Consider the following 23,724-nt stretch of genomic DNA (forward strand, 5'->3'; position numbering starts at 1 on the left):
AACAATTAGTTGATCTAATCAGTTAACTTGTTATTCTGATTTAGTTAATTGATTCAATTTTAAATGTCATTATGATAAAATTGATTCAATTTTTTTAAAAAACAATGAGTAACAATTAGTAATGATAAAGTGGTGGTAATTGTTATCATTGATTAATCAGATAGTTAAGTTATATTATGTATTAATTATCTAAACATTATGAGGAAGACAATTAAGTGACAATTGATTTAATTATCAAACTCAAACTCAAGTAAAAAGTTGATCTGAGTTATAATTGATTACCTGATTATTAATTGTGATAGCAAATTTTCAATTAAAGTTAATCAATCCGTTTATAAGTCTGTGTATTAAATTCATGAAGAAAATTTTTTAATTGCAATGATAATTAATGAGAAATTACATTTGATCGCTTGTGATAAGTTTAAATTATTCAACTTTCAATTGGTCCGAAATCAATTGATTAACACATAGTGAGTAAGATACACATCTCGTCGGGATCAGTGGTCTTAGCGAGGGTATTCAAGATCTCAGGTGTATATTCATTGACATATTTCTCACAGGTAGCGGCCTTTTCACCGGACAGGATTTTGTCACAAACGGTGTCAAGTACGTTTTCAATTGATTGTTGGGTCGCTGGTTTCTCAATGGTTCCGTAAACGTAAGTGAAAACTTGTCTACAAACTTCACATTCGAGCGATGAATCTAAAGCTGATCCATTTTCAATGAAGCCTTTGTGATTAAACAGACAATTAGTTAATTATGTTCATTGATTTGGAATCAGGGAAACCAGAATATTGGACAATATTAATACTTACATGCAGTTGAGAGTAAAACAATTAGTACCAAAGGCGAAAATTTGTTCATGATTATTAGTTGTTGAGTATTTAACTGAAATTAAATCAATTGATTGTTGTTGTTTTGATGAATTTTGGTTGGTTTATGATCATTAAAACTCTAGTTGATTGTTATTTATATTAATTTTTCCCAAGTTATGATTGACTAATTAATTCAATTGTGCATTATAACAATTGGAGGCGAAGATTTAAATTGTTGATTAAAATCAGATGATATTGTTTTCCAATGAGATCATTATGATTAGTTGATCAACAAACAAACAATCATGTTAATTGTTAATTTTCCTGGAATGACGTGAAAAAAGTCGATCAGTTATCCAATATTTACAAGTGATGTAAACAATGAGAGATAATCAAGATAATTATCTAATCATCATGTGTATGATTTGATTTTTCACCAATTTAAAGTTGAATCATTTACTATTAATAATAAAAAGTTATTGTCAATTGATCAGATTGTTGGAAAAATGGAGCAGTATTTTAATATTAATAGAAATAAGAATAATTCAATTCCAATTCTGAAAAAAAAGTTCGCAATTTCTATTCAATTGATGAGTAGCGAGAGAATTGAAATAGAACAATAATTGAGAGCAATATTAATAGATTGCATTGAGTCGAGATTTGATTCGGACGATTAAAAAGAGCAATGGAGATTCACGTAAATGCTAATAATCAAAGGCATCGTCAATCGACTTTGTTTGGAATCAATCAGTTCAATAGTTGAAATATCGATGAATCAATTTTGTCGTCGTATCTTCTTGTTGATAAAATTGATATATCCTTGATCGATGTGGTGATATAAATCTCAGGCTGATCAACAAAGTGTTCAGTTTGAATGAATGATCAGCAAATATCTATTCATGATCATGAAGGTTTCGATTTTACTGTGTTTCTTCATAACATGGGTTTCAGATTCATGAGATGTCTTATTGAGATAATCTTTACTGATTCCACAGATGAAACGATATATCCAATAAAATGGATTCTTAACCAACTCAAAAAAGCCGCTCATTTATACTTGATAAAAAAATTTCTCGTTACCATAGTTATATATGATTAAATCAAGTTGATTTAATCATCTTCAACTCTCGTTCAGGTTAGCCATTAATATTAAGATTCACCTGCTAATTTCTGATATTTGAAAAATCATATTTCCTTTATACTAATGTAAGTAAATTCAATACAACAAGTCGACCTGAACCTTGAGTGCAATTTTTTTTTGGTTTTCAAGTTTATTCCGAATCAATGGAAGATAAATTCAGGTAACTTTCGATGCGGTTATGATTTTTTCTTCGTTTCTTTTACCTGCTTAACTAGTAAAGTATTAATTAATAATATCAAGTGATAAATTTTGCGTCTGGATCATAACAGTTCACGAATCAACTTTACGTTTCTGGATCAGGTTCACGCCTCTGGCACAAATCGATACCTCTTGGAGATTTACTTTCTAAAGTGAGTGCTCAAGAAAAGATTTGTTCCAGAGGTGTTCGTAAGTTAGTGTTCTAGAAGCGTCAACTGTGCCAGAGGCGTAAACCTGATCCAGAAACGTAAAGTTGATCAGTGAACTATCATGTTCCAGAAACATTAAATTTACTTATTACTTTTACTGCGACAATGGAATCATATTTAGCAGGTTGACAATGAGCTTTAATGCTCACTTTAACTATTATCCCAGTTTTCATCACAATTTTTAAAGTGAATTATTCACTAATTATATTGAAATCTTTTACTTTTAGCAGTCTCATCGATATGAATATTGACCATCTTCCTGAAAATTGTCTAATGATAATATTTGATAGTTTCTATGATCTCCAAGATCTTATATCTTCATCTCAAGGTAAAAAGAACAATTAAAATCAGTAGTAAAAAGGGGGGACAGTGTTTCCGGAAGCTGCAGTACCGACCATTTCCGGTATTAAGGTGATGTTGTGGGTGGTGGTAACTTCCGGAAACACTTGTAACCTCTTGTAAAGTTTTTCTTGTTCATTCATAATTTGTAACCTTTGGATCTTTTTGTTTCTCCAATCAAAGTTTGTTCAAAATGGCGGCGTTTAGTTCAGATTAGATATGACAAAATTACAACATTAACCTGTAAGTAATAATACCTGAAAGTTGATCAACTTGAGAAACTGTTGACCGTCACAATAGACATGTTACGATCGATTCAATTGTTAAATGATTAGGTGAATCGTCCTGACGATAATTTTTTTATAACATTTTAATTTCTTTCAATAGTTTGGCTGAACAGGAAAAGGTTACCCCCACCTTACAACATCTACACCAGAAATATTAGATTCATTGAGAATATAAATGTTTCCAATGTATTTCCAAATCTAAAGACATTGGAAGCACTTTTTTACTCGCAATCCAAATGTACCTGCCGAGTGGTAGCAAATGTTTTGTTCACTGGTAATCCACTGAATGGACTGATCGCTTCATTCATTTGTCACATTTTGGACGAAAAATGTAACGTCGATAAGGATCAACAAATGGTTAAATATTGTGGCAGTATTACACAACTTTTCATGGTGAATTCTGAATTCTTGGATCTCTTTTTCAACAAATACAAATTCGGTGGGAATTTGAAAAAGTTTGGCCATTTTATTTTAGCTCCTTTTAAGGTTTTCAAGACTTATGAGCATTTGATGCCTAATCTTGAACATCTTTATACTCATAATCCTTGCGGTAATTTTTCTTTAATTACATTTAATTATCGACATAAATTAATTCTCATCAATTTTCTTAGCTGAATCGACTCGTGATCAAATGATTCTCGGAGTGAAAGAACTCACCTACACACTGACGCTTGGAGATGAAGATGACTGGAAATTTTTATCTTATTTACCTGATTTACAGAAATTACACTTAATAATTACATGCTACATAGAAGAGACTGAGTTACTTGTATATAAGAAAAATTATAACGTCAGGAAAGTTTCGCTCGAGTTTGAAACGGATTCCAGGAAGGTATCAAGTGTTATCAAATATATCACGACTCTTTATCCGAATTGTACCGACTTGATGATATTTTGCTCACAATTTATTCTGACGGAAATAGATACAAGTGAGACTATCAGAATGCTGCCGAACTTGTCTTATTTCCGTTTACCACCATCGTTAAACAATGAACAAGAACAGCAGATAATCAAAAAGGTCACTAAATATTGTCAAAAAAAGAATCGAAACCTCAAACTCCAAGTATCTAAATACAATGACGTTGATCTATTTGAACCTTTCGCATTAAGGAGAGGATGATTTTTACTTCTATTATATTATATTTCTGTAACGATAATAACATCTTTTGAAAGTTAATAGTAGTATAAAACCATACGCTTCTGGACCGGAAGTGGGGGAGATCTACTTCCGGTTTGTGGCACAAAAGGGGTGGAGACCCCGTTCTGAAATTGTGGGTGTACAACCGGGATGGGGGTTAAACTAAAATAAATTAATCAATTAAATCGATTATTAATTGAAAATGATGAAAATTAAGCGATGGAATTTTAGTGATGTTTTTACTCACCAGATTTCGCTAAAAAATGAAAACAAACTATTGTTCCAGAGATGTCAAAATGTTCCAGAGTCAACAACTTGGTGGAAATAAATGAGAAAGGAGAGAAAAAAAGTGAATTAGCAAGAAAGAAAAAAAAGAGAGAGGGAGAGAGAAAAAGCCAAGATAAATCAGAGAAATGCTCAAGGCTATTCCGTTAACTAGTCTTAACTAGACTCCCTCGCTCTCTCTTAACTAGTGCTAACCATTTCCGAGATAGTCTCTAGTATAAAAGGGTGAAAGCAGAGCAATTTTATTCAGTTATCAATTGTCAACTCAACTTGACGGTTGTTAAAGTTACAAAATTTTCTTAAGTTAAAATCTATTATAACATTAAGTTAATATTCAAGTTATTAAATTGCCTGAACAGTGAAAATCCCTCAACATGATCAACAACAACAACCAAGAGATTGTCAAATGGATGAAAATGGAGACCCAATTCTTAGCAGAACAAAATCAACCAGAACGATTTGCTGAATTAATTCAATCGATTAAACCTTTAGTTGGAAATGGACACGATCTTCAAGTGGATGATTTTGATATTCCTTTCACATTGGATAGAGAATGTCTAGAATTGATCTACTCGCAAATATCTTTGGACCAGACTGAACTTCGAGTTAATTATTCCAACCCTTTAGGCTACACAAAAGGAAATAATCAGATCACAATCAATGCGATTGATATGAAAAATTTATCTGGAAATTATCGTTCACCGGCTCATCTTTATCATGCAATACAAGTTCATCTGTTAGGAAGATCCGATCTGATTAACGTAGTTAGAGATTCTTCCAAACCATTTAAAGATTCGTATATTAAACGTTCTGGTAAAGTCGATAGTGAATTATATTCAGCATGGAAAGACATTAAAGTTGATGTCGCCTTTAAAGTGAATCGACTCAAGTTCATACAGAGTCCGGAATTGGCTCGAGCTTTATTGGAAACTGGTAAAATGAAACTCGTATCAACTTATAATCCAATCTGGGGATATGACAAAGATCTGAATGGAAGCAATGTCAACGGGAAAATGCTCATGATAATTCGGGAAGATCTTCTTCGACGAATATAAATTTATATTAATTGTTGATCACCAGAAACAAATGATTATTTAACCAAGAAATGGTTTTCTGTTGTGATCAACAATCATCGACAATTGAAACGGATACAATTTCATCTTTCAACTGGATCAAAACACTTTTGACCAATAACAATTACTTTTTTGCACTGGTTCTAATTGATTGAATTAACATTTGAATATCATAATCAATAAAGAAAAAATAAATTAATTGTTAAATGTCTCAAATTCATTCACTAACAATTTTCGACAAAATTTATTACATTGAAATTATGCTGAATTAAATTTACCACATGAATTGTAAAAATGTCACAATTAATCCAATAGTAATATGATTTAAACAGAAATCAATAAGTTCAAGACGATTACTCGCTAATTGATGTCCAAATTTCATCGCTCGTATTGATAATCCATTAACGTCACATAAAGACAATAAGATGTTGATTTGATTCTATTCAGGATGATCCATTTTTTCAGCAACGATTGACATGAATGAAGGTTTTGATAAAATCTTTCGATATTAATTGTTTAACTATCGCATCTCGTCCTAAATTTAACGTTAAACGGTTCGACCCATGGATAGATCCACTTTCAGAGCTATAAAATAGAAAAAGAAAGTTATTCATTCGACAATCTTTAAATAACAGTTAAACAAAAAGGATTTTTTTACTTCTTTGATCAAAACAATTAAGAAATAAAAAATGGTTAATGATTGGGACCCCTTAGGCCTTGATAGACATTTGATTGTCAGATTTGTTAATTGTTCTAATCGAATTCTTAGATTCATCATGCCGATAATCTGATTTATTGAAAAACTCCGATGATAAAGAGTATATTGAACACTCATCGTTACTCTGAATATCGGATATCAAAACTATTTTATTTATGTTTACTAAAACCGATTTTATCTGATAAAATTGAATTAAATTAACATGCAACTTGATCAACACAATCAGAACAATTGATTTAATCATCAGACATTAGGATTATTGTAGTTTGAATCAATTATGTGATCTTAGTGAATGAAAATTGGGCTCAAACTAAGAGAGCTGCATTGTATAAGAAAATAATGTGAACAAAATCTGAGCATCCGTTTATTAAATAAACATCTAATTACAACGATAATCAAATTTTATTCTAGATTTAAATCAGTTAATCACAGCTTTTGTCTTTCATCAACCGTAATCAAATCTTGATTTCTAATCAAAGTTCGGATCAATTTGATTCCAGGATCAGTTGATTACAGCTCTTGATTACGGTTGGTGAATATGGGCCTAAGACAGAGGAAGAGTAGAGAGGAAAGAAAAAGAAAGAGAGAAGGAAGAGACAGAGATGAGAAAAAGTGTCCATCTAAAATTGTGCATTAAAATAATAGAAATTAATTCGATTAAGTTTACAATCAATCATCAAGGTAAATTCATCTTTGATTTAAAGAGAAACATAAACTAATCATCCATTTAATTAATGAAACATCATCTTCATTGATAAAGTGATCAGCCGACATGATTATTTGCTTTGGTTTTGATGCAAAACAATTGAAACAAAGACAATTAGATTTTCACTGTTCTACAGAGTAAATATCTATTATAATTACAATCTTATCACAAGTTAATTACCTGGTAAACTATTAATTTTCTGGTAAGGAAAGTGAAAGTGCTCCTTTGAGGAGGAGCTTCAATTGCCTTGGTTGTCAAGTTGTCAAGACGATGTCAACTGAACAAAAAAAAGTTTTCCTTTCATGTTCTCTATATTTTCATCATCTTTACTTCACATCTACTTGGATTATCATCATCATACATAACTTGAGATCAAAGTCTGATCAGATTGTAAAAATGAAAAATTGTATCAAATTAACACTAAACTTAATCAGATTCATGGCAAGAATAAAATATTATGATGAACAATTCATTGGATCAAGCTTTTACACTCAAAACATTGATTCAAATCAGAGACACAAGAGTAATAAAAACAAAGCTTACCAGTAAATCCTTTTAGTGACATTTTCTTAAATTGTTGATTTACTTTTTTAGGTTAATTTCACAAAGCATTGAATCAAGCGAGCAAGGCAAATGATGATGAAGAAACTGTGTCCATCATCTTGGAGACTGATTTAATCTGTTGAATATTCAAGGGATATGCAAAGGATTAAGAGAAAGAGATATGAAAAAATTACTATTATAAAACATAGATGATTGGTTGATGACAATTTCAATAGAATCTTGTTTGAATTAGTTTATCCAGCACTGATGGAGATGCGTTCTAAGTGACATTTATCACATCAATGTTCCACCATTAATTTAATAAACCAGCAATTTAATGAAAACATTAATTTTTACAGATCAAATCCATTAAGTTACAATCAAGATTAGATTTTAAGGTTTAAATTACTATTGATGAGAGCCTAATACTTTTGGGACAAGTTATATGAACTTGCCGCTGACAGAATACCTGGAAAAATTTTGTCTTTAAATCTCCAGTGTTTATGCACTCGAATGAAAAACTAACCATTGAAAGTCGAATCGTTGTTACAGTTTCTGGGAAAAGTTTAAGGACAATGATGTAGATTCAATACAATACAATTTCTCCCCTGATGATAGTCAAAAATCGTCATGAAATCTAATGTGTCTATATTTATAAGAGCTCGAGATAGTTCAATAGTTTATCAACTCAATTGGAACCTAATTAAATCAAATTGTCTTTAAAATATTGACAATTCATTTTCTATGTAACTAAAAAAATCAGTAAACCAATCATTATTGAATCCTATTCAGGAGCTTTTACTCACAGCACTATCTACCTTGAAATCAATTCTGTAAAAAAAGTTATCGCAATTGAAACTGAAGTTACAGTGTTTCCCGTTTGAAGAAACCAAACAATCAAATGAAGAAACCAAGATTTTATTTGAAGAAACCAAAATGATTTTTATTGATTTTTCATTGTGATTAATTAATTAATTTCGATTCAAAATTGAATTTAAATCAAATCTACAAGCACAATTAATGTGAAACTTCATTTTTAGACCGATTTTCGACAAAAATTAATTAATGAAAAATTAAGGTCCAAAATTCCAACCAATTGGTGACAATTGATATACGATTAAAAGCATTGGGGTTTCTTCAAATGAACGTTTGGTTTCTTCATTTGATTGATTGGTTTTCTTCAAACGAGAAACACTGTACAATCAATTGATTGCTGCTCCTAAACATTTGCTTGATGGATTGTATTAGGTCATTAATCAGTCAAGATTTAGTAATTTTAGAGTAGAGATTTCCAGGTAAAAATATGTATGAGAATCTGTTTGCAAAAGAAAAGCAAAATGTAACAATTAACTAATTTTCGCCTAATGAAAACTAGGAAATTACCTAGTTTACCTTTGCGGATAAAATGCTCTTCAACTTATCGTTTTTTCAAATTCTAATTACTAATTATAATAATTAGTGTAATTCAATTATTAAATTAATTTCTATTCGACTATTGAAATTCAAACATTAATCGAGTTTGATCAATTACGGCTTATCTTATTTATGTAAGAACAAAAATTGAAACAAAAAAAATAAGTTGAACATCTATTAGCTAATTGTAATTAGTAATTGATTACTTGTTTAATAGATTTGTTGATTGTTACTAGATTTCTCTCTCTCTCTCTTTCTTTCTTTCTTTCTTTATTTCTTTCTCTCTTAAAATCGTTTAACTTACATTTACGTTTTTGTTAAACAATGATTAATATTAATCATTAATAGTTGACTATTGAATTAAAACACTCATCTTGTAGCCCAAATAATACGAATTTGATTGATTTGATTGAAAAAAAATTAAATCTTATCCATTCTCGAACTAATCACGATTAACTGATTCCCAATACTTTTTCTCGGAGCTTTGCAATCAAATTAATTGTTACACTTGATTTTTTTTTTGCCTTCTCTTTCTCTCTTTCTTTCTTTCTTTCTTTGAATCCCTCTGTCTTCATGTTCATCTTCATCATCTTCATCATAGATTATGATAAGGTAATAATTGGTAAAACCTTGAACATTTTCGTCATTTCTGAATTGTCAATCTGACGGTCGAGTTAATTAAGTTAACAACCTTTTTTATTTGTTTAATTATTGATTGTGAACATCATCAAAAATAATATCAACTAACTGTAATTAAACTTGAGTGGATTAAAGATTTATAAAGACAATTGTTCAATCATCAAGTTAATCTTACTGTGAAATTTAATTACTCTCACCATGGAATCAGTGATTTACTCATGGATGAAAAAGGAGATAGAATTTTTGGAAAATAAATCTAGTGAAATGGACGTTGAGTTAGTTGGTAATTCCCTAATTGATATTTCTCGAACATTTGATCAAAATTACATCGAATCGATATACAGACAATTGCCTCTTGACTACAACAGACCGTACAAATTTCATCGAGGTAGTTTATTAGGTCACATTAGACCTGCTAAGATCACAGTGAATGCTAACAACGAGTTGAATGGAGAGTATCGATCCTCAGCTCATCTTTACCATTCAATCAAAGTTTACTTGTTAGGAAGACCTGATTTAATCCAAAAAGTGAGAGATTCAACAAGACCATTTGCTGATTCAAAGATTAGAAGAACTAAACAAAATGGTTTGATGTTTGATGTATGGAAAACAATTGAATCCGATGTCGCTTTCAAAGCTAATCGACTAAAGTTCATTCAAAACCCATCATTAGCTTGGAGTTTATTGGAAACTGGTAGACAGCTACTTGTATCTCCACACAGGTCAAATTGGGGCGATTTAGAAAACTCTGAGCATCAAAACATCAACGGTAAAATGCTGATGATTATTCGCGAAAATCTTCGCTAACGAATAGTAATTGATGTTAATTACTGATTATCAAAAACAAAACATTTTTGAAACTAAAAAATTAGAATCATGGTGATTTAGAGTTAGTAGTTTAATTGGGCAATATTCAAATCTTTCACGACAATTTTTCATCTTTTTTTTAACAAAACACTTTTTATGTATTTCTAACAACTTTGTTGATTGTAGAAAAATAGTGATAAACTAATTTTATATAATTAAGATTTTGGTAACCGATTTTATCTGATAAAATTGAATTAAATTAACATGCAACTTGATCAACACAATAAGAACAATTGATTTAATCATCAGCCATTAAGATTATTGTAGCTGTCATACAAATAATAGAAACATTGATTTGAATCAATTATGTGATCTTAGTGAATGAAATGATTTTCGGGTTAAAAATCAATCAATCTATTTTATTAATGAAACATGATCATCTTCCTTGATAAGGTGATCAGCCGACATGATTATTTGCTTTGGGGTTTCATGCAAACAATTGAAATTAATTAAGTTAGATTTTCACTGTTCTACAGTGTAAAAATCTAATCGCTAATTACAATCATAGGTTAAGTACCTAGTTAACTACAAGTGTTAATACTCTGGTAAGGAAAGTGAAAGTCCTTTAATGAGGAGCTTCAATTGCCTTAATTGTCAACTGAACAGGAAAATAAGTTTTTCTTTCATGCTCCTTATATTTTCATCATCTGTATTTCACAGCTACTTTGATTATCATCATCATGATGGTAATCATTCAAGATTCAAGAATTATTGAAAACTGGAAAAGCTTTACTGTTTCCAATGTTTACCAATTAGATTAACGAAAAATACCAGTGGTAAAATCTTAATGCTAACAAGAGAAAACTATCATATTCAACGATTATCTAATTAATTAATACGAAAACAATGGCCAGTAATTTTTAAACGCGAAAGTTAAAATATTTGAATGAATTTTATATAATTGTTTGTGGTGTTAGTGTTGACGATTAATAAATAATGGTAAGTTATCATAGGTTTCATTTGTTAATTCTTGGTGACATTTTCTTCAATTGTTGATTTACTATTAAGAAATAATAGAAAAAGATTTTTTTACTTCTTTGATCATATTAATTGCGAAATAAAAATCCACGCAATGGTCAATCCCTTAGGCCTTGATAGTCTGATTTGTTAATTGTTTTCAATTCTTAGATTCATCATGTCGATAATCTGATTTATTGAGAAAATCCGATAATAAAGAATACGTTGAACACTCATCTTATCGTAGCTCTGAATATCTGATAATACAGCCATCGACGTTGAGTTTGCAACCACTTTTAATTTACTCGCGACGATAATGATAATTAGTCAAAGATAAATCTAATCGGATGACCATTTGAAAAGATAAACCAGTTAATTGAGAGGACATTGATTATTATCTTTGGGTTAACTTAATCTCTCATTGATTATCATTATCGTCGCGAGTAAATTAAAAGTGGTTGCAAACTCAACGTCGATGGCAGTATAAACTAATTTTATATAATTAAGATTTTGGTAACCAATTTTATCTGATAAAATTGAATTAAATTAACATGCAACTTGATCAACACAATCAGAACAATTGATTTAATCATCAGCCATTAGGATTATTGTAGTTTTTACAAATAATAGAGATATTGATTTGAATCAATTATGTGATCTTAGTGAATGAGATGATTTTCGGGTTAAAATTGGGCTCAAGCTAAGAGAACTGCATTGGATAAAAAAAATAGTGTCATCAAAATCTGAGCATCCATTTATTAAATAAACATCTAATTACATTTTATCTCAGGTTAATTCTGGTTAACTATTAAGACTCTGGTAAGGAAAGTGAAAGTCCTCCTTTGAGGAGGAGCTTCAATTGCCTTGGTTGTCAAGTTGTCAAGACGAAGACAACTAAACAAGAAAAATAGTTTTTCTTTCTTGTTCCCTATATTTTCATCATCTTTATTTCACATCTACTGCATCTTCCGATTCAGAGATTATTTGGTGAATGAAAAAGAGACTGAATTTTGCAAGAGTCAAATCAGAGTTTGGATTTTAAATATTCAAAACTAAAACGATCTATTAGATTATCATTTGAAGTTGTTGGAAATATTAAAGTGATCATCTTATTAACTTGAGATCAAAGTCTGATCAGATTGGCACGAATGGTTCCTCAACTATTAAGCAATAAATCGTATAAAATTAACACTAAACTAAACATTGATTCAAATACATTTGATTACTATTTGAAGCACTTGTTAGTAGATTAAAGTGATAATCATAAATATTAACTTGAGATCAAAGTCTGACCAGATTGGCTCGAATCATTCCTTAACTAAGAAGCAACAATAATTGTATTAAATTAACACTAAACTGAATCAGACTCATGATCAGAATAAAGTATTATGATGAACAATTATGGACATTAGAACATAGAACATTAAATAATCCCTAATTTAATTTATTGTTATTTTTGATATAAATGATTAGTGATCAGCTGATTACAATCAATTGGACATTGAATTTATCTTTCAACTCAAACATAACCTTTAATGTAACAACAACTATTAATATAGTTATTGATTGTGTTGATTAATAAAGACTGAAAATAAGTTAATTGTTGGATAATTCAAAATTATACTTTACATGTAAAAAACGAGCATATTAATGATTCAATCGGATGGAAATTGAGACAAATCATTTAAGTTTCAGTCATTAAAATGATTTGGAGCCAAACAATTGGTAAGAACATTGATTTGAATGAATATCAGTTGTAGTAAATAAACAGAAATTAACACAATTAATGAGTAAATTAAATTGGTCACAATAATTACTTGCTGATTGTTGTCCAAGTTTTACATCGAAACATTGATTCAGACCAGAGGCACAAGAGTAATAAGAACAAAACTCACATGTAAATCCTTTTGGGGACAAACATCACTCGGTGATTTATGTCCAAGTTTCATAAATGATCTTTGCTAATTTAATTTCCAATCAGATTCTAATGGAGGTTTTAATTGTTGATCACTTGTTGCACTAGTTAATCCTTTTGGTGACATTTTCTTCAATTTAATTGTGGATTCAATTTGTTGAGTTTTGGTCACATAAGCAAATCTAACGAACAAGGCAAATGATGACGGAGAAATTTTTAGAGTTCCAATCAACGTGGAAAATGATCTAATCTGTTGAATGGTTTACTAATTATGAGTAGAGAGAGAGAGAGAGAGATATGGAAAACCACTTTGATTAAACAATCTGATCTCTTGATAAAAATTTTTTATCAAATATTCGTGAGATTAGTTTAATCTCAACGTGTTGAAATTGGTCTAATTGATATTGTGTCTATCATATCAATGACATATCATAAGCATTTGAATCAAAAAATGGGAAATATTACTCTTTGATTTGAATGGAAACATTAATTTTTTGCTACCAAATCAATATCATCAATTTACAATCAAGATTACATTTTTAGGTTTGATGAGAAACTGAAGGTTTAATACATTTAGATACTGTTGAGATGAAAATTCATGCCACTAACTGGAATCATTTTGTTACAATTTTCGGTAAAAGTTTAAGGACAATGATGTAGATTCAATACAATACAATTTCTCCCCTGATGATAGTACAAAATCATCATGAAATCTTGTGTCTATATTTAGTAGAGCTCGAGATAGTTCAATAGTTTATCAACTCAATTGGAACCTAATTAAATCAAATTGTCTTTAAAATATTGACAATTCATTTTCTATGTAACTAAAAAAATCAGTAAACCAATCACTATTGAATCCTATTCAGGAGCTTTTACTCACAGCACTATCTACCTTGAAATCAATTCTGTAAAAAAAATTATCGCAATTGAAACCGAAGTTACAATCAATTGATTGCTGCTCATAAACATTTGCTTGATGGATTGTATTAGGTCATTAATCAGTCAACATTTAGTAATTTTAGAGTAGAGATTTCAGGTAAAAATATGTATGAGAATCTGTTTGCAAAAGAAAAGCAAAATGTAACAATTAATCTAATTAAAAGCCCTAAACTAAGCTTCACTCATCGAGCCGGATAAAATAGAGCCAACTACAAATGTACCTAAAATTGTCCGATCGATCGTGGCTCCATTTTCGCAATTAGAGTGATTGTTTTTTTATTAAATCTCATCAAATTGATTTTGAAAATATTAAAATCGATATTTTTTTAATCGAAAAAGTTAATTAGTTTTAACCTTTCGAATTGCCCGCTCTTTAAATCGGCCGTAAAAAAACTGATAAAATTAGGTAGTTGACTGTAATAATCGTCATTGTCAAATTGAAAATGTCAATACTAATTGTACAATGTATCAACAATTTGTAAATTATATTAATAATATTATATTATTAATATTTAAGGTGAATCTATTAGAGATAATTATTAATATGAAGTCAACGTTAAAAGGTTATGATTTAACTTAAATCAAATTTGTCGCCATTGATGGTTGTCAATTGGGAATTAATCGTTAGTGATGAATCCCACAGGTATAATTGCTGTATAAGTAATGAAGTAAACAATCAATTATTGTAGATTAGTGTACAATTGAAGTGATTAATTTTTTTGGTTCTAGTGTTTACATTCAAGTTAAATTGTTAAAAATTACATCATTAAGTTGATCTTAAATTGCCTGATTATTAAATTACTTGGATAACAAAATGGAGCCTGATCCAGAAATAATTTTATGGATGAAAGAGGAAACTCAATTCCTGGAGACCCAAAACCAACCAGAACAACTGATCCAATTAACCCAATTGATCAAGCCCGTGGTGGGCAATGGGTTAGATCTTCGGTATTGTCAATAGGAGATCAGCTGTTTGACATTTCCCAAGTTTTTGATATAAAATATCTCGAGTTGATCTACTCAAAATTGACCTTGGATATGGATGAACATTCATTCAGTTGTTGGGAACCACTTGGACACAACTATAGGGAAAATACCATCACGATCAATGCGATCAATAGAATTGATTTAACTGGTGATTACCAATCAGCTTCTAATCTTTATCATGCGATTCAGGATTATCTTCAAGGTCGATTTGATCTGGTCAGTATCGTAAGAAATTCATCTAATCCATATAAAGATGCTTATATCAAGGATACTGGAAAAGTTAGTGAGGCGAAATTTAAAGCATGGAAAGCGCTTGAAATCGATATCGCATTTAAAGCCAATCGACTCAAGTTCATTCAGAATCCTCCATTGGCTCGTGAGTTACTTGAAACTGGTCGAAAGAAACTCATCTCTCCTCATTTTCCACCCTGGGGCTATGTCAAAGGTCTGAATGGAAGCAACATCAACGGAAAATGCTCATGATAATACGAGAAGATCTTCGTCGACGAATATAAATTTATATTAATTGTTGGTCATCAGAAACAAATGATTATTTAATGAAGAACATTAAATAATCCCTAATTTAATTTATTGTTATTTTTGATATAAATGATTTGTGATCAGCTGATTACAATCAATTGGACATTGAATTTATCTTTCAACTCAAACATAACCTTTAATGTAACAACAACTATTAATATGAAGTTATTGATTGTGTTGATTAATAAAGACTGAAAATAAGTTAATTGTTGGATAATTCAAAATTATACTTTACATGTAAAAAACGAGCATATTAATGATCCAATCGGATGGAAATTGAGACAAATCATTTAAGTTTCAGCCATTAAAATGATTTGGAGCCAAACAATTGGTAAGAACATTGATTTGAACAAGCGGGAAAAAACTTTCTTACGAAAGTTTTTTTAAGGTTGTTTGCCAGACCCGTGGTTTGTTGAAATGGGAATCGTTTTTTAATAAAAAAATTCAAAACTAAATTTCTTCTTTCTCACTACTTTCTTTTTCTTTCTCTCTCTCGTCCCATTCTTTCTCATCTCTTCCTTTTCTTTTCCTATCTTTTCTTCTTTCTCTTTTATTCTCTTTCTTTCTTCTTCGTCTCTTTCTTTTTTCTCTTTCTTTTCATCTCTTTCTCTCTTTCTCCTCTTTTTCTTCTTTCTTCTTTCTCTTCTTTTCATCTCTTCTTCTCTTCTTTCTTTCTCTTTTCTTTCTCTTCTCTTTTCTTCTTTCTTTTCATCTTTTCATCTCTTTCTTTTTCTTTCTTTCTTGTCTTCTTTTTCTTTCTTTCTCTTCTCTTTCGTTCTCTTTCTTTGAAAACGCGCTGTAAAAAGCTTAACTGCGCATGCGTACACAAAATCTTTGATTCAGAATTTCTCATGAACGGCTATTCAGATTTTGTTCGTACTATTTTCGCTACTGTAGTACTTTCCGCTCTATTTTTTGGTACCTCAACATCTCATAGAATCCTTTTATCTTGAGCTCAATCTTTACCCAAAATTTGAGCTTATCTTATTCAAGTTTGCAGATGAATATCAGTTGTAGTAAATAAACAGAAATTAACACAATTAATGAGTAAATTAAATTGGTCACAATAATTACTTGCTGATTGTTGTCCAAGTTTCATAAATGATCTTTGCTAATTTAATTTCCAATCAGATTCTAATGGAGGTTTTAATTGTTGATCACTTGTTGCACTAGTTAATCCTTTTGGTGGCATTTTCTTCAATTTAATTGTAGATTCAATTTGTTACGTTCAGGTTAATTTCACACAATAGTTGAATCTAATGAACAAAGCAAATAATAATAATTAGTAATTATTAATTACATCAATAGTTGAATGATTTACTAAATATGAGAAGATGAAGAATCTTCATTGGAGATTAAGAGAAAGAGACAAGAGAGACAGAAAAGAAAAGTAAAGAACGAGAAAGAGAAAGAGAAACGAAATCTGTTTACTTAAGAAAATGAGTCAAAGTTTTTCTGTTAACAATTTTGATGTTTCACTTGTCTCCACATGGAAACACTAATGCAACTGAACAACTTCAGTTGCATCATTGAGAAACAAAACTACGCAAGGTCATTCTGTTAACTAGTCTTAACCAGACTCCCTCTCTTGCTTTCCCCTCTCTTTCTCTCTCTCTAACCAGTTTTAACCATTTCTGGGACACACTTTCTGTATAAAAGGCTGAGCGAGACTCAACTTTGTTCATTTATCAATTGTCAGTTCAACTAGACGGACGATAAAGTTATAAAATTTTCTCAAGTTTTTCTTTTACATTTGTTGTGACCAAAAATCTTCATCAAGTTTTTTTTTCATTTAGTGATTGAAAACTAAACTGCTCTCATCATGGCTTCTGGCTCAGAGACTTGCTCACCAATGGACATGATACTCCGGTTCTTGGCGGATCAGAACGAGTTGCCACCAGAACGACTTCATGAACTAATTCAATTGGTTAAACTTGAAACTGGATCAAAACCTGAAGTAGTTGACCAATTGTTTGACATCTCCCGAACATTTGATGTCGACTATATTGAATCGATCTACTCGCAACTTTCTTTAAACGGGTCTAAACTTCAAGTTAAGTCTACCGACCCAATAGGATACGCGAACCCAAACCATCCGATTACAATAAATGGAATTGGTATTGAAAATTTAAACGGAATTTATTCCTCATCGGCTCATCTTTATCATGCGATTCAAGTTCATCTTTTAGGAAGACCTGATCTTGTCGAAAGGGTAAAAGATTCACCGAATCCATATAAAGACTCTTATATCAAGGATACTGGTGATAATGTTGACCCTCTCGCCTTCTTAGCATGGAAGGCGATTGAATTTGATGTCGCATTCAAAATTGAGCGACTCAAGATCATTCAAAATCCTCCATTGGCTCGTGAATTATTGGCAACTGGCAGCGTGGAACTCATATCACCTCATCCTCCATACTGGGGATATGACAGAGATCTGGATGAAAGCAACATGACCGGTAAAATACTGATGATAATTCGAGAAGATCTTCGTCGACGAATTTATCAGTAAATATCATTTCGATTGTTGATCGTCAGAAACTAATCAAATGTAATATTTGATTAATGGAATTAAAATTTTTTTGAACTAAACATTCAACTGACTCTCATTTATTGCAAATCTTGTTTCTTATTTCCTTCAACATCTCTCTTTATGTTGATAGTCTAATGTGATTAGCGTATTAACACAAAAATATGGAAACAATTATTCACATTAAGAATTGAATTTTTCATTGTTGATTAACTGTTGACAATTTATTAATTACCGATCAACACAATAATCAATGTCTCGAATCGCCAACCATAGTGACTAAATTAAGGTAATAACCATGAGAAAAAAAATTTGAAAGGATGTTGAAAATTAAGTTGCGAATTGAGCTTTTGAGTTAAATGCACTCTGATTATCTTTCTCATCTTCCTTGTCTTCTTCATCCTTTCTATCACCTTGGATTCAGAGTTATAATCAATGTAAAATATTACACAGTTACATGTTTAAATTTGTGATCTATTATAAGTTGATCATCTTTATCTTAATTGATTGCAAAAAAGTGACCATTCATTAGGGTTAATTAATTTCTTGGTGCGTTGTTGCCACTAAATAGATACAATATTACTTTCTCACAGTAATTAAGATTCATTAACAATAATATCTTGTCTGTTAGTAACAATTGATTGAGTTGATAAGATCACGATTAATGTTATTAGTGAGACTAATGGAGATTCTAAATCAATTTTTCATCTTTCTCGCTGGACAAAAGTTCACCGATTGAGAAAACATTAGTTCGTTAAAGTGAAAAAAAATTCATCTAATCAAAAGGTTAATAAAAAATTGATCGCAAGAAAAAAGATTAAGAATGATGAGTAGCCATCTCTGGCCCACTGGCACTTCTGGCCCAATGAGAACCTCTGGCACTTTGGTGGGTTAGAAATGCTCAATGGTCTGAGAGCTAAAAAGAAATGAAAATGAAGAAAAGATCTTTTCTCTCTCTCCTTCGAAAAGAGAGAAACCAGACAAACACCCCAAGGTCACTCTGTTAACTACTCTTAACCAGATTCGCCCCCTCGCCTGATCTTTCGCTCTCACTAACCAGCTATAACCACTTCGGGACAAACTTTTGAATAAAAAGTAAATGAGTGAGAGAAAAAGCCAGGAAAAGAAGAACAAAGGTCATTTCTTTTTCTCTCTCTCTCTCTTTCTATCTTGGCTTTTTACTCTCTACCCCGAAAGAGAGAAAAAGCCAAGATAAACCAGGGAAATGCTCGAGGCTATTCCGTTAACTAGTCTTAACTAGACTCCCTCGCTCTCTCTTAACTAGTGCTAACCATTTCTGAGACACTCTAGTATAAAAGGGTGAAAGCAGAGCAATTTTATTCAGTTATCAATTGTCAACTCAACTTGACGGTTGTTAAAGTTACAAAATTTTCTCAAGTTAAAATCTATTATAACATTAAGTTAATATTCAAGTTATTAAATTGCCTGAACAGTGAAAATCCCTCAACATGATTCAGAACCAAGAGATTGTCAAATGGATGAAAATGCAGACCCAATTCTTAGCAGAACAAAATCAACCAGAACGATTTGTTGAATTAATTCAATCGATTAAACCTTTAGTTGGAAATGGACACGATCTTCAAGTGGATGATTTTGATATTCCTTTCACATTGGATAGAGAATGTCTCGAATTGATCTACTCACAAATATCTTTGGACGAGACTGAACTTCGAGTTAATTATTCCAACCCTTTAGGATACACAAAAGGAAATAATCAGATCACAATCAATGCGATTGATATGAAAAATTTATCTGGAAATTATCGCTCACCGGCTCATCTTTATCATGCAATACAAGTTCATCTGTTAGGAAGATCCGATCTGATTAACGTGGTTAGAGATTCTTCCAAACCATTTAAAGATTCGTATATTAAACGTTCTGGTAAAGTCGATAGTGAATTATATTCAGCATGGAAAGAAATTAAAGTTGATGTCGCCTTTAAAGTGAATCGACTCAAGTTCATACAAAGCCCGGAATTGGCTCGAGCTTTATTGGAAACTGGTAAAACGAAACTCATATCAACTTATAATCCAATCTGGGGATATGACAAAGATCTGAATGGAAGCAATGTCAACGGGAAAATGCTCATGATAATTCGAGAAGATCTTCTTCGACGAATATAAATTTATATTAATTGTTGATCATCAGAAACAAACGATTATTTAACCAAGAAACAGTTTTCTGTTGTGATCAACAATCATCGACAATTGAAACGGATGAAATTTCATCTTTCAACTGGATCAAAACACTTATGACCATTAACAATTACTTTTTTTGCACTGATTCTAATTGATTGAATTAACATTTGAATATCATAATCAATAAAGAAAAATAAATTAATTGTTAAATGTCTCAAATTCATTCACTAACAATTTTCGACAAAATTTATTACATTGAAATTATGCTGAATTAAATTTACCACATGGATAAATTGTGAAAAATTTCACAATTAGTCCAATAATAATATAATTTAAAAAAAATCAATCAGGTCACAACGATTACCTGCTAATTGATGTCCAAGCTTCGTCAATGAACTTCCATATCTCGTATTGATAAACCATTCACATAATGTGAAAACAATGAGATGTTGATCTTATTGTAACAATTAAATCTTGCGTGATGATGGTCCATTTTTCAGATTTAAGAGCAACAATTAAAGTGATTGGAGTCAAATAAACACACAGAACATTTATATGAATATCACATTTGACATGACATTTTTATGACATTAATAAACAGAAATTAACACAATTATTAAGAGAATTAAATTGGTCACAATAACTACTTTCTAAATTTAGACCAAATTTTTATATGGAAACATTGATTTAAATCAGAGATCACTAAAGGAATCAATTTTAACTGTTGATCACGTTCTTCACTAGTTAATCCATTTGGTGGTATTTTCTCCAATTTGATTGTTGATTTACTTGTTGGGTTTGGATTATTTTTACACAATAGTTGAATCTGGTGAACAAGGTAAATGATGATGGAAAACTGTAACGATCAACTTGGAAAATGATCTAAACTGTTCACCAGATTAAGTTGAATGATTTACTAATTATGAGTAGAGGAAGATTATAAGTGGTAGAAAAGAAAAGAAAAGAAAGAAAAATAATAAAGAGAAAAACAAATAAAATGTGTCTAACACACGAGTGTGCGAGAGAGAGAGAGAGAGAGAGATGAGCTATGAGATTAAACGTGTTTACTTTAGGACATAAGTCGAGGTTTTCTGTTGACACTTTGTTACCTTTCGCTTGTCTCCACACGAATAAACTAATAATATGCCTTAACCAATTCATACAAATGCATCATTGAGAAACAAGGCTCAAGGTCATTCTGTTAACTAGTCTTAACCAGACTCCCTCTCTTGCTTTCCCCTCTCTTTCTCTCTCTCTAACCAGTTTTAACCATTTCTGGGACACACTTTCTGTATAAAAGGCTGAGCGAGACTCAACTTTGTTCATTTATCAATTGTCAGTTCAACTAGACGGACGATAAAGTTATAAAATTTTCTCAAGTTTTTCTTTTACATTTGTTGTGACCAAAAATCTTCATCAAGTTTTTTTTTCATTTAGTGATTGAAAACTAAACTGCTCTCATCATGGCTTCTGGCTCAGAGACTTCAATGGACATGATACTCCGGTTCTTGGCGGATCAGAACGAGTTGCCACCAGAACGACTTCATGAACTAATTCAATTAGTTAAATCCGAATTTGAAGAATTACCAAAACCTGAAGTAGTTGGACAATTGTTTGACATCTCCCGAATATTTGACATCGACTACATTGAATCAATCTACTCACAACTTTCCTTCCGCAAGTCTGAACTTCAAATTAGATGTTACGATCCATTAGGATACGCGAACGAGAATAATCCGATTACAATCAATGGGATTGGCATTAGACGTTTAAACGGATTCTATCCATCATCGGCTCATCTTTACCATTCGATACAAGTATATCTTTTAGGAAGACCTGATCTTGTGAAAAAGGTAAAAAATTCATCGAATCCATACAAAGATTCATATATCAAGGATACTGGTGATTATGTTGAGCCTGAGAAATTCTTAGATTGGAAAGACATTGAAGTTGATGTCGCATTCAAAATTGAACGACTCAAGTTCATTCAAAACCCACAATTGGCTATTGAATTATTGGCAACAGGTAAGAAGCAGCTTCTATCACCGAGCCTTGAGCCCTGGGGCAGCAACTCAGACTCGGATGGAGTCAATGTGAGTGGCAAAATGCTGATGATAATTCGAGAAGATCTTCTTCGACGAATTTATCAGTAAATTTCATTTCGATTGTTCGTGTCGATTGATCAGAAACTAATCAAATGTATTAATATTTGATTAATGGAAGTAAAAAATTTGTTTTTGCAACTAAACATTCAACTGGCTCTCATTTATTGATGTTATTAGTGAGACTAGTGGAGATTCGAATCAATTGCTCATCTTTCTCGTTGGACAAAAGTTCACCGATTAAGAAAACATTAGTTTGTTAAAGTGAAAAGAAATTCATTTAATCAAAAAACTTAATAGAAAAATTGAAAGCATGAAAAAAGATTAAGAATGATGAGTAGCCATCTCTGGCCCACTGACACTTCTGGCCCAATGAGTACCTCTGGCACTTTGGTGGGTTAGAAATGGTCTTTGGGAGTCAAAATAAAGGAAAAAATGAAGAAAGATCTTTCTCCTCTCTCTCCTTCGAAAAGAAGAGAAGCCAGACAAACACCCCAAGGTCACTCTGTTAACTACTCTTAACCAGGCTCGTCCCCTCGCCTGCTCTCTCTCGCACTAACCATCTATAACCACTTTAGTGTCAAACCTTTGGATAAAAAGTCAATGCAACTTTAGAGAGAGAAAAAGCCAAGGAAAAGAGAGAAAGGAAAAGAAGAACAAAGGTCATTTCATTTTTTTCTCTCTCTCTCACGAAAGAGTGAATAAGCCAAGATAAACCAGAGAAATGCTCGAGGCTATTCCGTTAACTAGTCTTAACTAGACTCCCTCGCTCTCTCTCTCTCTCTCTCTCTCTTAACTAGTGCTAACCATTTCCGAGATAGTCTCTAGTATAAAAGGGTGAAAGCAGAGCAATTTTATTCAGTTATCAATTGTCAACTCAACTTGACGGTTGTTAAAGTTACAAAATTTTCTCAAGTTAAAATCTATTATAACATTTAGTTAATATTCAAGTTATTAAATTGCCTGAACAGTGAAAATCCCTCAACATGATTCACAACCAAGAGATTGTCAAATGGATGAAAATGGAAACCCAATTCTTGGCAGAACAAAATCAACCAGAACGATTTGTTGAATTAATTCAATCGATTAAACCTTTAGTTGGAAATAGATACGAGCTCATATCAACTTATAGTCCAATCTGGGGATATGACAAAGATCTGAATGGAAGCAATGTCAACGGGAAAATGTTTATGATAATTCGGTAAGATCTTCTTCGACGAATAT

The 23,724-nt window shown here is 31.2% G+C and overlaps 2 protein-coding genes across 4 annotated transcripts; one reads left to right on the plus strand and one right to left on the minus strand.

The window, feature by feature from the left end:
• Positions 1 to 352: 352 nt before the first annotated feature.
• LOC128394216 (prosaposin-like) lies at positions 353 to 975 on the minus strand. Its single transcript, XM_053354508.1, has 2 exons — positions 816 to 975; positions 353 to 729 (listed from the first exon to the last, which is right to left on the minus strand). Exons 1-2 carry the CDS (start codon positions 862 to 864, stop codon positions 461 to 463), a joined length of 318 nt encoding a protein of 105 aa, XP_053210483.1. The 5' UTR covers positions 865 to 975; the 3' UTR covers positions 353 to 460.
• Positions 976 to 1,955: 980 nt separating this feature from the next.
• LOC128394211 (uncharacterized) lies at positions 1,956 to 5,684 on the plus strand. Of its 3 annotated transcripts, none has more exons than XM_053354501.1 (5): positions 1,956 to 2,116; positions 2,591 to 2,691; positions 2,886 to 2,945; positions 3,090 to 3,539; positions 3,601 to 5,684. In XM_053354501.1, the coding sequence occupies exons 1-5, from the start codon at positions 2,100 to 2,102 to the stop codon at positions 4,107 to 4,109; spliced, it is 1,137 nt and encodes a 378-aa protein (XP_053210476.1). In that variant the 5' UTR covers positions 1,956 to 2,099; the 3' UTR covers positions 4,110 to 5,684. The 3 variants fall into 3 exon arrangements, with proteins under 3 accessions (XP_053210476.1, XP_053210478.1, XP_053210477.1); XM_053354503.1 differs by having other exon boundaries at positions 3,090 to 3,428; XM_053354502.1 differs by having other exon boundaries at positions 2,594 to 2,691.
• The last annotated feature ends 18,040 nt before the right edge of the window (positions 5,685 to 23,724 follow it).

The sequence above is a fragment of the Panonychus citri genome, unplaced genomic scaffold, assembly GCF_014898815.1.
Source record: "Panonychus citri isolate SS breed McGregor unplaced genomic scaffold, ASM1489881v1 Contig00139, whole genome shotgun sequence".
NCBI classification, from domain to species: Eukaryota; Metazoa; Arthropoda; class Arachnida; order Trombidiformes; family Tetranychidae; genus Panonychus; species Panonychus citri.